This window comes from Catharus ustulatus, chromosome 2 (assembly GCF_009819885.2).
Source record: "Catharus ustulatus isolate bCatUst1 chromosome 2, bCatUst1.pri.v2, whole genome shotgun sequence".
Taxonomy (NCBI): Eukaryota; Metazoa; Chordata; class Aves; order Passeriformes; family Turdidae; genus Catharus; species Catharus ustulatus.
Window position 1 is genome coordinate 86022689 of NC_046222.1, and position 13248 is coordinate 86035936.

Sequence of the window (13248 nt, forward strand, 5' to 3'; positions counted from 1 at the left end):
CAAGACTTAAGAATTTACCTGAATTTGCAAAGGCATGTAGCAATAGGACAGAGGGCAATGCCTTTAAGCTGAAAGAGACCAGATTTAGATTGGCTATTAGGAACAAATTCTTCCCTGTGAGAGTGGTGAGGCACTGGGACAGGTTGCCTAGAGAAGCTGTGGATGGTCCACCCCTGGAAGTGTTCCAGGCCAGGTTGGATGGGGTTTTGAGCAACCTGGTCTAGTGGAAAGTGTCCCTGTCCATGGCAGAGGGGCAGGAACTTGATGATCTTTAAGGTCCCTTCCAACCCTAGCCATTCTATGATTCTGTGATTACCAAGTGCATCAAGATGCTAACTGCAAGCACTGATGAATGGAGCACAGGAACTGAGATGAATTCACTAGTTATGTGAGCACCGAGTGCAGATTCGCACGACATCAGAGTATTTAAAATAGATGGTGACAGCCTTGCAACCATTCCTCCACCTAAGACTCACTGAGCACAGTTATAGCATGTATGAACTGTCCTATGAACACATAATGAGCTAGAACACTACTCTGAGAAGTAAGAGTTCTTTAAAAATTCTGCCTGGGGACACCCACAGCTGCATGTGTCAGTCTTCAGGCTCATTTCCTTGCTTGCTAACATTTCTGGCGTTCAAGCCTACGAGTATGAATGCTTATATTCAAAAGTATATAGCTGGCAGCAAGCTAGATCCTGTTACACATGTAAATTCATGATGGTGTGTTAGATAAAAGGGAAAAATAAGAAGGTAAAAATTAGACCTTTCAGTTTAACTTCAGTTCTAAGCACTAAGCAAATACACACTCTCTGTGTACACTGAAATCTACTAACAGCTGAACAATATCCAGAATGGATTTGATAAACTGTGTGAAACCAAATAATTTATCCTCCTACCTCAGAGTAGTAGATTTTGTGAATAGCAATAGGTGTTGACTTTATTACACTTTGCCATTTCTTTCTATCAGACTACAGAGTCACAGCATAAATTAACTTTCAACAGCACACATGCAAAACCAGAAAACATTTGTGAGTAATGCAACTGAGACTGATATTCTGTTGGAACAAAAGAATAAATCAGAGAGAGTTCTTTGCACTCTTTTCTTGAACTCACTATGCTTAGAAATATTTCGGAGCCCAAAGTAGATAAGGTACTTCTTAACTATAGAGGTAATGTGAGACTAAAAGGAATTCCTAGAATGCTTTAGAAAAGAGAGTTAGAAACATCATAAGTTAGTCTTATGAGGAGCAGCTGAGGGAGTTGGAGTTGTTTAGCCTGGAGAGCAGGAGGCTCCGGGGAGGCCTTCTTGCTCTCTACAACCACCTGATAGGAGGCCGTAGCCAGGTGGAAGTTGGTTGGCAACCAGTGACAGGATGAGAGGACACAGTCTCAAACTGAACCAGGGCAGGATAGGTTGGCTATCTGAAAGAATTCTTTACTGAAAGAGTGGTTAAACATTGGAATGAGCTGTCAGGTAGGCGGTTGACTCATCATCCCTGAAATTCTTCAAGTGGATGTGGCACTCAGTGCAATGGTCTAGTTGACATGATAGTGTTTAGCCAAAGGTTGGACTCAATGTTCTCAGAGATCATTTCTAGCCTAAATGATTTTGTTCCTTTGTAATTCTGTTTGCTTAAATGAAAGAAGTGACCTGGAGGAATGGTAATTGAAGAAGGTAAAACACTTATATGAAGAGCCTCTGCAGTTAGTAATTCTGACAATTTATGGATAAACAAAGAGCTTAATTTTCTAATTTTAAAGGCAAAAAGAAGTGCAATGTCACTTCCTGCCTCTTGTAATAATCCTATTAATGGAAGTGAAAATGGCCAAGGATCTAGCAGCAAGATGCAAAATGTACACAGTGCTCATATTCAGGGCATGTAGCATGATGTTCATAACTATCAATAAACTCCAGATAAGTAACTAACTTGGATGATTGATGACACATCTGCAGAGGGTATCTGATTTTTGAACTGGGAATTAAACATTGAAGAGACTCAAATCTTAAAACAGTGTTCACAGCAAAAGTAATAACCCTAGCAGCAGCAATAATGCTCTTTACCACCCCTAACCATGCTAACCTTTTAAAAAAGCAACAGATAGAGTGAAACTTCAGAACAAAAACATACATGGAATTGACCTCAGCATTCAAAGATTGTATGAACATGCCAAAACTATTAATTCTTTCCTTGCAGAACTGAGAACAGAAAGGTTTGTTCCACTGGCTCCTGGCCAGCTCAGTTCACCCTCAGCCAGGGGAGAGAATAACCAGAGCAACCTCCTGCCAGCAGTGCCCCGTGCAGTCCCAGCACATGCAAGAACTGTAACAGCTGCCACTGGAAAACAAAGTGGTTGCATTTATCAAGACCAATGAGGGAATTCAAAATCCCTAACAAAGACTCTGAGAACTGTATAGCATCCAAATTTGCTGTGCAGAAGCACGTGCTATGATGACACCTTCTTTAATTAAAGTAAGGAACTTCCATTTAGCACCACAACTACAAAGCCAGCAATATTCCCAGAGGCTCATGCACAGGGAGAGAACTTTTTATGCGCTGCACATTTGTCACCTGATGTTGTCTGTGTTCCCAGAGTTTGTGACCTATATAATACTACAAAAGACACCAGTTCTCTGTACATGCCACAGTTTCATAAAAATAGGCATCTAGCACATAGATATTATATATTTATTACATATTATACATTGCATATCAATTACTTACTATGTAAGTGTGTTACTGATACATGACAGTCTGAAGTCCTGCATAGACTAAAAACAGGTGGGCTTACTCCTTCATCCTGTGCCAGTGACCAAGTTCTCCAGATCATCACGGAGACATGAGGATTCACAGATGCCATGTTAAAGTCTTGTATTTTTTTCCATGTTAGAATGGTTCTTCTTATTACCTGCCCATCAGTTCATCTTCCATGGAGGACCTCAAAACTTCTTCAGAACCTCAAGAAGTATGATGCAATAGCTAAAAATTAAGCAATGTCATGGATATCAGCACTTTTGAACACAGGAAACTGTACTGCTTAATCAGGTAATAGTTTGCTGATCACTTTCAGAAAATTATTTAAGATTACTTTTGATACCTGCAAACACAGCATGTCCATGTGCTCATGTGTATCCACATCCTCGGGGAAAAAAAAAAAAAGTTCTTGCTCAAAAGTCAAGTCTGTAATAGAGTGAGAGTTGAACTTTTAGAACAAATGCACGTGTCTCCAGCCTAAAACAAACAAAAACCCAAATATTTTATGGTCTTCTGAAGTTTAAGAAAATAAAATAATGCTTCAGAGCCTAATGCCCTTAAGATGTTATTAATTTTACACTGAAATACAGAGCATCCCCAACATATGTTTTTATACTTTTATAATTGTTTTTATACATTCCTCTGAACAAATCTATTCCAACAAAAGATTAATGCAAAAGGTCATCTTTGTTGTTCCCATTGTGTGTTAATCTAAGTCTCTGGTATGAAATGCTGTATTTATAATCCAAAGAAAAGAACAGGGATTGTCTGATGTGCTACTGAAAGTTAACAGGTCCCAAGTTTAGATCAGGGATCATGTCATTCTTTTAAAAACAGCCACCGTTTCTTCAAACCCAGCTGCCTTTGGCATATCAAATCTGTCAGAGGTGCTTACAGCAGTGCATAGGTTATTATAACACTCAACATATATTCCCATTGAGAAATGGCAAATCACATACCTTCAATGATTTTCATATTTGGTGACAGACTTAGATTATTATGTACTATATCGTTTCCAGAATAAACTTCTATTTTCAGGAGTGATGTAAGGTTAAAATTATGAAACAATGCCATGCTCCTAAGAAACCATGTTTTCTTAGATGTTAAATGAAAAACATTGATTTAAAAGTTCATGAAATATTAATAATTTGGATTTTGAGGGAGCTTTAACTTAGAATATTAATTAATTCCTAAGTGTATATATATAAAAAAAAGCATAAGGCTTTTTAATTGGATTTCAGAACAATTACTACTCAGCACACTTGAAAACCAACAGCAAATGTCCCCTGTAATGTAACCCAAGACATCCCCCTAAACCCAGAAAGACCTAATTTGGAATACTTTGATAAGAAAATTGCTTTATGATGCCAAACTAAAAAAAAAATTCATTTGCATGTTAATTAATCCATTTTATTAGATATGCAGAACTCAATAAAACCCAGAATTTATCCATCATAAAGAATTTGCCCGTGAGTTGGAATGTAATATATGTATTTATAATTCAATTGCCTAACCTTTGACACACTAGCAATACTTGGGGTCACTATCTTCCAGAAAAAAAGTTATGGTAGGAAAGGTGTGGCAAAAATGTGCTGGTCCAACCCTATTGCATGGACTAGAGAAAGACAGAGTCTCTCGTTCCTCACACATTCATTTCATCACAGAATCACAGAACGGTTTGGGTTGGAAGGGACCTTTTGGGTCACCTAGTTCCAGCCCTTCTGCCGTGAGGAGAGACACCTTCCACTAGGGCAGGTTGCTCAGGGCCCCATCCAGCCTGGCATTCGCATTGTTTACAACTCTGCCAGGTATTAGCTACCCTACCTCAAAGACAGTGCCTATCCACTGAAGAGTTTCAAGTGCTGAAAAGAAAATGAACAGAGAAAATAGGAAGCAAACTGCTAGTAGCTTGCTGTATGCAGAAAGCACAAGAAAGTGGTTTTCCAGTGGGAAGGGGTTACACATGGGTAGATTTAATGGGATACATGTTCCTCAAGGACTGCTCTGGAGACAGTATGTGACTAAAGCAGGACAAATACAGCAGGTGGACTGAAGAGGGAGGAAAAATTAAAAAGAAAGAGAATGCAAAAAGCAGATCAAGAAAGGAGCAAAACAGTATCAAAAATATAAATTATACCAAGAGCACATAAACATCTATTAAGTATAGGACAAAAAAGCAGTAATTAAAAAAAAAAGCAGAAATTCATATGAAGAAAGTTTTTCTTAACCTTTCTTGCATGTCTGTTTTCTAGGTTGAGGTTGTAACTACTTTGGGACAACAAATCTTCTCAGTCCACTTTTGCAAAGTAACTCATTTACAAAGGCTTAACTGGTATGAACTACTAATTAGAATAGTGTGATCTCCAATCAAGATAAATTAATCTGACATTTCCCTAGTCTGCTGGACTCCCCACATGTGAACTATGGCTCCAGGAGCAGCTGTCTGGACACCGTCTGTGGTTCAGCTTCCAGTGGAAGGTGCACAAGTCATGCAGGCTGTGCCAGTGACTTTCACTCAGCTTTACACTTCTGCATCTCACTTTAGCTTGACATCTTTTAGGCAAGGTAGAAATCCAGACAAATAAATCTCTCTGTAAATCTCCTGGCTTCTCCACTTCTGTCTTTCACACTTATTACAATAATGCCTGGACTGGGAATTGGCCTGTGAGGCGGCAGGATGGTCACTGAGACAGCAGCTCAGAACCTGAGCTACCCTGCCACGTTCACTTCTCAGAGGGCTGCAATATTTCAATCCCAGTGTTCGACAATGTCCAGCTGGCAGGCTGACAGTGAGACACTCCAAGCACAAGCCAGAGTGTACTTATTTTCGAGCAGATGAACATATGAAAAACAGCGTTCTGCTTGGTGATGACATCTTCAATCAGCTAAGTAATAGGGTACCTTAACTGATATAAATGATACTGGAAGAAAATGAGCTGTGGCTAAATACCTTACAATAGAGGATATTAGAAGTTTTTTTGGCCTGTGAAATACTCAATATACAAATACTGCAAGCACTGTTGTATATTGTTGGTGCTGTCTTCCACCAGTTTAAGGCTGCATTTTGAACACAGTAAGTTATTTACTGTCCAACAGAGCCCAGAGGACAGATGTGTGTCGGTACCTAGAAAACCAGCCATTGAGTGTCTCTCCCATTTGTTAATGTCACATAGATCGAGTGAGCTGACAGCTGCCAAAAAACTTTGCCTGATGTCAGTCTGGACATCTAACCTTTCCCCTCTGTACTTGGCACTGCTGAGTCCACACCCTGCATCCCACATCCCATTCTTGGCTCCTCACTTTGGCACAGATATTGAGGTGCTCGAGCAAGCCCAGAAAAAGGCAGTGGAGATGGGAAGGGTCTGGAGCACAAGGTTTATGAGGAGCAGCTGAGGGAGATGGAGAGAAGGAGGCCCGGGGTGACCTTGTCACTCTCCACAACCACCTGAAAGGAGGCTGCAGCCAGCTGGGAGCTGGTCTCTTCTCCCAAGCGACCAGCAACAGGACAAGAGAAAATGGCCTCAGGCAGTGCCAGGGGAGGTTCAGGTGCGACATCAGGAGCAATTTCTTTGTGGAAAGGGTTTCTAAACATTGCAATGGGCTGCTCGCGGAGCTGGCGGAGTTGCCATCCCTGAAAGGTGCTCCAGAAATGACTGGATGTGGCACTCAGTGCCGTGGTCTTGTTGACATGGTGTTCAGTTACAGGTTAGACTCAATGGTCTCAGTGGTCGTTTCCAACCTAAATGATTCTGTGATTCCATAAGTCATTATAAGCATCTCATCTGTACTCCCTTTAGTCACAAAGAACCTTTCCAAGCAATCCCTAAGCAATTGGCTTTATTTGTGCTGAATTACCACCTAGAAGTCCGTGGAGTTTTGTACACACAGCTGAATAAAAGCAATTTATGGGCGTTTTATCTATTTAACAAAGCCAAATCCGCGTCCCACCACAACTCCCGCTCCCTCCGCGCAGGCCGCGACCACCCCCCACCCTGGGGGCGGGGCTAACGCGACTCTGACCAATCAGCGCCGCGGCAGCAGGGCCGCGGGGCGGGATTGGCGCGGCGGGCTGTCACTCACGTGACGTCACGGGCGGGATGAGCGGGCGGGTGGAGGTATGGCCGCCGCCGGCGCTTGGGCCGCCTGCCTGCCGTCCGTGGGATGTGCGGGCTCCTGCCACAGTTAGGGATGGATATGCGGGCTCCTGCCTTCCCTGGGGATGTGCGGACTCCTTCCGCCCGTGGCAGCTGCCCCTGCCCTCTGAGGAGTCGTTGGAGCTGGGCCCGGGGGGCGGGGTGGGTACGCTGCCGCCCCTGCCTTCCCAGGAGAGGTGTATCCATGGCTGGCGGGCTGCAGATGTGTGTGCAGGCCTCTGGCTGTCCCGCTGTCCGCCGTGCCCTTGCCTGGCCCTGCAGCCCTGTCCAGGGCAAGCCCGCTGAGGGCGCAGCGCCCTGGGCCGTGCAGCTCCTTGCGGAGCGCTGCCGAGGGGCGCCTTGTAGCAGCAGTGCATAGAGCTGAGCTCCATCGGGGTCTCCTTTGTGCTCTCTGAATCCGCCAGCGGTGCGCTTGTATTGCTCAGTCCCCTTCATTCCGCAGAACATCAGCAGCTCTTGTGTCCGGTCAGCTCCTCCAGCTGCCTGTGCTGATGGAAGGAGGCCCTGCGTCCCCCTGGAGCTTTGGCTGACCCTGTGCTGTCTCCTGTCCCTGGGGAAGGTTCAGTCCTTGCCTCTGTGCAGGCTGCTGGTTACCACTAAGTGATTTAAAAATGTTTGCTAGGCTGTGTCTCAATGTCATATTCTTATCGTTTAGGCAGCTAGTTAGGTCTGGAAAAGCTAGACGTAGATAGATAGAGAGGGTCAGAATCATATCAGTTTATGCTTTGAAGCTTCATTTTCTAGTGCAGAACATAAGGTGTGGAGTCATAAAGTGACTGCCCATTATTGTATGGAGAATCTTTGAACCAGAGGTGCAGTTACTCATTTAGTACTCTTAAACAGAAAAAATAAAAACAGGCTTGCAATTTTGGTTTACTTCTTAATTGTCTGATTTTTCTTTGTAATAATGTGTAGATGTGTAGAATGGGAACACTTCCTATTTTCTTTTTTCCTTTTTTTCTTTCTTTTTTCTTTCTTTTTCTTTTTTTTTTTTTTTTTTAATAATATTGGGTTTTGTTTCATTTCTAGGTTAAAGTGAAGATACCTTTTGGAAACAAATACCTTGATGCTATCTTTTCTGTCCCAGAGAAGAAACCAACATATGGAGTGATTCTTACTCATGGAGCTGGAGGAGACATGAATTTCCCTCACTTAGTGTCCTTGGCAGCCTATCTTGCATCCCATGGAGTTCTCTGCCTGCGGTTTACTTGTAAAGGCCTTAATGTTGCTTATAGGACTAAGGCTTTCAAAGCAGTTTTGGTAAGGAGTAATCAAATTCTTAGACCAAAGCTTAGATCCATGGGTGTTGTCTTCCATCTTTCTTAAATTACAACCAGAGATTAGTCAAGCAACAGTGGGAAAATTAGAACCAATATTTTGGTAAATGGAGTGTGAACAGAAACAGGAGAAGCAGTTCTTAGATGGGCAACAGCTGGAACAACTGCCACAAGTGTGTGGGTTTCAGTTCAGGGAGAAAGAAAGCTTGACAAAAAGCAAGGGTGTTTCATGGGAAAACTTACAGCTTGCATAAAGTGGAAGAATTTAGGATGGAAATGAGCTCAGAATTTAGGATTGGTGATCTACTTGCATTGAACAAAGTCCAGTTCTAAAGGAATTTTATATGATGTCATTGTGATTATGTGTACATTTATTTGAAGTCAGACTTTGCTGTCTTTAATGGGCATTTCCAGTCTTTATGGAAGAAGCAGAATGTTTTTAGTGCATTTATGTTAATAAGCTGCTATGTAAAGGTAATTTTAAGGCATCTGTTAAGATAGCATCTGATTAGTTATCTCCTAAAACCTGAAAAAATGTTGCTGAATTTTATCTTTTCTGTTGAACTTAATTGCTTGTGTCACAAACGTTTAATTGGATATACATAACCTCAATGAAGGGCATTTCTGCCAACCTGCTTTGCCTTTTGATGCGCCAGTAGTGTACATGGGGTCTGTTACTATCACTGAGTTGATATATAATAATCACTTATGTTTTGGTAACTTGATAGCACATCTGATATTTTGGACTTGCTGAGAGCTAATGTGAAATTATGTTGTTGCTACAAAATGTTATGAAACCATTTGTGTGATAAAACCCAAGAGAGCACCTTGTATGTATGTGTTCTTTGTTTAATCTGCAGTGCTGGAAGAACTTCCCTTTTTCTGTGTAAAAGCTAGAAACAGAAGAGATCCCCAGCTTCCCATGTCTTAATTCTGACTTGTAATGTTTCTCTTTTTCTTATTTCTTTAGGAATACTTAAAACTTTCTGATGATTATAAACTTTCTGGTGTTTTCCTTGCAGGTATTGTTTTTATTATCAATCATTTTCTCTCTTATATTGTCTCTAATAATAGCAATCTCTAAGTGTTCCAAGTCTGTGCCACTTTGGTGAGAGGTGAATGATCCCTCCTTATTGATACCATTGATCTTACTGCACAAGAGGAAAGAGAGAACAATAGACTGTATTTTCCAAATTGGGACAAAGCTTCCTTGTCACTTCAAACTTACAGGGCATGAATTTTCTGATTATCCATGTGTACTTTTTAACTGCAGGTCTTGAAGAATTCTGGTTACTGATAAATGGAAAACAGTTTTCCCAACACAGGTTTTGGTAATTAAAACCTAGTGGCAGATAAAAAAAGTCGGCTATGTTACGTGAAAAGGGGGATACATAGGGGATGGTTAGGAATATCATGATAGAGGAAATGCTAAGTTTTCTCTTAAGTGAAACCAAATCTGTGCTGCTGTAAGACTCAGCCACTTGTAACATTCAGTTACAGTGCATTGTCAGCTCATATGCCTCCTCTTTGACAAGACACTGATATTCCTGTTACTGACTGACCTCATGTTGCAAGTTCACACTTTTTTTCCCCCTCCCTTCTACGGTGAAGTTCAAGGTGTGCATAAACACTTACTGGATTTGTTTTGTGAGCCAGGTGAAATCAAGCACAGAATTTTGTTTTGAATTTGAGCAAATTGAGTTTGCATGAAAATGATACAGGTTAATATCATGGCTATCTCAAATTTCCAGGCTCTGGAGCAAAGGATCTCTCTTCCCTTGTCCCCAGGATGGGCTGTTGTGCCTTCCAGTAATACAAGGGATCCTTATCCATTTATATTTTCTTTTCCCCTTTTTTTTTTTTTTTAAACAGGGATGAAAATGTTACAACTGGACAAATATCTTAGCAGAAAATGTTGAAATTAGGATTAATGTTTTCCATGAAGTAGAACATCCCTAGCATGTCATGTCACTGAAATACAGTCAGTTGGATTGGTATTGGGAGTTTACTAAGCCAAAATGTAGATGAGGTGACAGCAGATAATACTTTTTTCTTTATTTCTTCATGGGAGAAAGGCCGCTCCATGGGCTCACGAGCTGCTACCTCTGTGATACGTCAGCTGAGCCAGGGTGATGATGATGATGGTTTCATTCAAGGTCTTGTGTGTTTATCTTACCCATTGCATCGACCAAAGCTGCAGTCCAAGCTCCGGGATGAGGATTTATTACTGATCAGGTGTCCAGTGCTGTTTGTCTCAGGATCAGCAGATGAGATGTGTGAAAAAGTGAGTACCCTTATAAATCCTGCTATGAAAGGGCAGTCTGGAGGAGCAGCAATGAGCCTCAGTGATGCCTGTATTTCAGCTGATTAACAACCTTCCCTAAATAGGTATCTTCTGAAGGAAGCCTAGAGTAGAAAATTTCATCAGACTCAAGGAAACCTGACAGTGCTTCGTTTTGCTGCTTAAAACTTAATGGATCATTCTTGATCTTCCACTTTAGCAAGCTCATCTTTGGGTCACTGAAATAGCCCTTATTGTTGTAATCCTGTACCCAAGATGTATTAAGAATGGTATGTCCCTTAATTCCTGTGACTTCTGTAAATCTATGGACTGATCCTAACCCCTTTGTTACCCTATTGGCAGGAAGCCAAGTTTCTCCTTCCCTTTCCTGACCCTAGAAAAGACCCCAGACTTTGGGAAACTTCCTCTTTGCCTCCTGGAAGCCATGAAGAAACAAACCAAGGAAACCCCTGGGAGAAAGAGCCTCTTTGTCTCTTTTATCCTGTTCATGTTATCCATCCCAGGCTTGCCTTGCTACAGAATTGCGGGGAGCAGGGAAGCCTCGAATGTGGTAGCACCTGATTTAAATGGTTTCAATATGATTGAGCAAATTAAAAGTGGCCTGTGAAAGGAGTGAATTGCTATTTTGTTTTAACCATTTCAAGTTACAAAACCTGTGCTGAGCCACCAATTTCACATTGGTTGCATTTTTATGGCAAATTCTTCTAGCAAAGAGTTCTACCCCCAAGTCAGGTTTCTGTGGTAGAAAGTGATATTTTTGTAGAGATGAAGAGCAGGTGTACAGAGGCAGGGAAACAGTGCTTTTCTGCCATGTTTTATTGCAAACAGGTATCTTGTTCTTTAACAGGTCAGCTTGCATTTGAGGCTATGTGTACAGTAGTTTCACGAATACAAGCCACACGGATTATAAGCCGCACTTCCGGTGCCTCGACAATGTTGCTGTCTTTGTCAATAGATAAGCCGTACCCCGAATATTAGCCGCACTTTCGTTCGTAGCGAGAATCCGTGCGCAGCTTTCACAAATTGGTCAATTAGTAACAGGATCGCGGCATAGCGGGCTTTACTGGCTCGGGGCGGGGCCAGGAAGGCTCGGCCCGCTCATGGTTGCCGACGGGGCCGGGTGGCCCAGCTCAGCGCCACGGCTCGGCGGGGCTGGCAGGGTGGTGCTGCCGCCGCCGCCGGGCTCGCTGGCCCCCCTCTCCCGTCAGCACCACCCCGCTGCCGCGTTCGCTAGCCCTGCCGGCGGGCTCGCCGGCCGCGCCGCGTTCGCTAGCCCTGCCGCCGGGCTCGCCGGCCGCCCCCTCCCGTCTGCACCGCCGCCGCGTTTCCTCGCCCTGGCCGGCACTGCAGGCCCCCGCACCGCTGGGCTCCCCCACCCTGCTGGCCCCGATTCTGCTGGGCTTCCCCCGCTGCCAGGCAGCCCCACCCGCCGACCTTCCTGCTTCTGCCATGCTCCCCTGCACTGCTAGCCCCAGTTCTCCCGGGCTCCCCCGCCCTGCTGGCCCGGGCTCTGCCGCCCCCATGCCCCGCCCTGCTGGCTCAGGCTCTGCCGCCCGCCCCCCACACTGCTGGCCCCGCCTCTGCCAGGCTTTCCCACCTCTGCCGGGGCCGGCCGGGCTCCAGCTTGGCTTGGGGCTGCCGCGGGCTCTCACTTCCGTGTTGGCAGCTTTTAGAATTTTGTTAATGTATTAGCCGCCCCAGAATATTGGCCGCACTTCCGGGTTTCCACCAAAATTTTGGTCAAATTGGTGCGGCTCGTATTCGTGAAATTACTGTAATTGGCATTTTCCATGCTTGGACAGTTTCTAAAGAGTCATAGTGCTTTTGTGAGGAGTTGTTGCCAAAATAAGTCAGGCTGGTGACGAGCAGATCCTTGGAGTGCCCTCTTAATGGGGGAATCTTTGACTTTGTGAGTTGGTTTTTAGATCTGTTTGCTGAGAAATTTCAAGTGTCAAAGCCAGTACCTAAGGAATTACATTGTTACTCAGCCTCTGTAGACAAATCTGGCTTCAATTCTACAATTCTATTGCCAGCACTATCCTCTGACAGTAAATACAGATTCCTTCGTCAGTATGGGGAGGGTGCTTGTACAGGGTTGTGAGCTGTGCAGGTTTTGAAGTTCTAATTTTCTGCTGTTCTCTCTCTGTTTGAGTGAGGGCAAAGCTTTGAGCAGATCCCAGTATTCATTTCCTGAATATAGAATACATCCCATTTTCCATCAAGGTGTTTTTCATGTGCAGACATCCATTTGGTTTTTAGGAGCTGCCTATTTTGCATTACACAGGCAAAGCAAGAGACATCTAGGTGTTTCAGAGTTTGTAGCACCCAATTCGCTAATATTTGCATTCTTATTTTCTCCACAGCAATTGCTAGAAGGTGTGGTGAGCAAAATGAAAGCCCCTAAAAAAATCCATTGGATTGATAAAGCAAACCATGGGATGGCAGTCAAAGGACGAACAACAAATGATGTCATGGAAGAAATAAATGCACAAGTTTTTTCTTGGCTTAGAGAGAATGTTCAACTGCAGGACAAATAATTTGCAGTGTTCAAGCAGCCTCTCCGTTTAGTTTTTCCTAAATGTGGCAAATAAGGGGTTTGTTATTTTTCAGAGGCATATTTTTTTAAACTGATCTTTTCAGAGGTCTAAGTGCAAATGCAAATAAAATTTTATATTAAAAAATATGCAAAACAAGAACTTATTGAAGGACAGAAAATATGTAATAGCAGCATTATTTCTCTATGTGTTTATGCAAATAACC

General features: G+C 43.1%; 1 protein-coding gene and 1 long non-coding RNA gene across 3 annotated transcripts; one reads left to right on the forward strand and one right to left on the reverse strand.

Moving 5' to 3' along the window:
* Positions 1-2731: 2731 nt before the first annotated feature.
* LOC116992010 lies at positions 2732-6673 on the reverse strand. Its single transcript, XR_004416966.1, has 3 exons — positions 6611-6673; positions 3099-3181; positions 2732-2980 (listed from the first exon to the last, which is right to left on the reverse strand). It is a non-coding gene; the product is annotated as an uncharacterized LOC116992010 (long non-coding RNA).
* Positions 6674-6841: 168 nt separating this feature from the next.
* Positions 6842-13205, forward strand: TEX30 (testis expressed 30). Of its 2 annotated transcripts, none has more exons than XM_033051086.1 (5): positions 6842-6870; positions 7939-8169; positions 9157-9208; positions 10262-10470; positions 12852-13205. In XM_033051086.1, exons 1-5 carry the CDS (start codon positions 6853-6855, stop codon positions 13023-13025), a joined length of 684 nt encoding a protein of 227 aa, XP_032906977.1. In that variant the 5' UTR covers positions 6842-6852; the 3' UTR covers positions 13026-13205. The 2 variants fall into 2 exon arrangements, with proteins under 2 accessions (XP_032906977.1, XP_032906978.1); XM_033051087.2 differs by lacking the exon at positions 6842-6870 and adding an exon at positions 6877-7050 and having other exon boundaries at positions 12852-13140.
* The last annotated feature ends 43 nt before the right edge of the window (positions 13206-13248 follow it).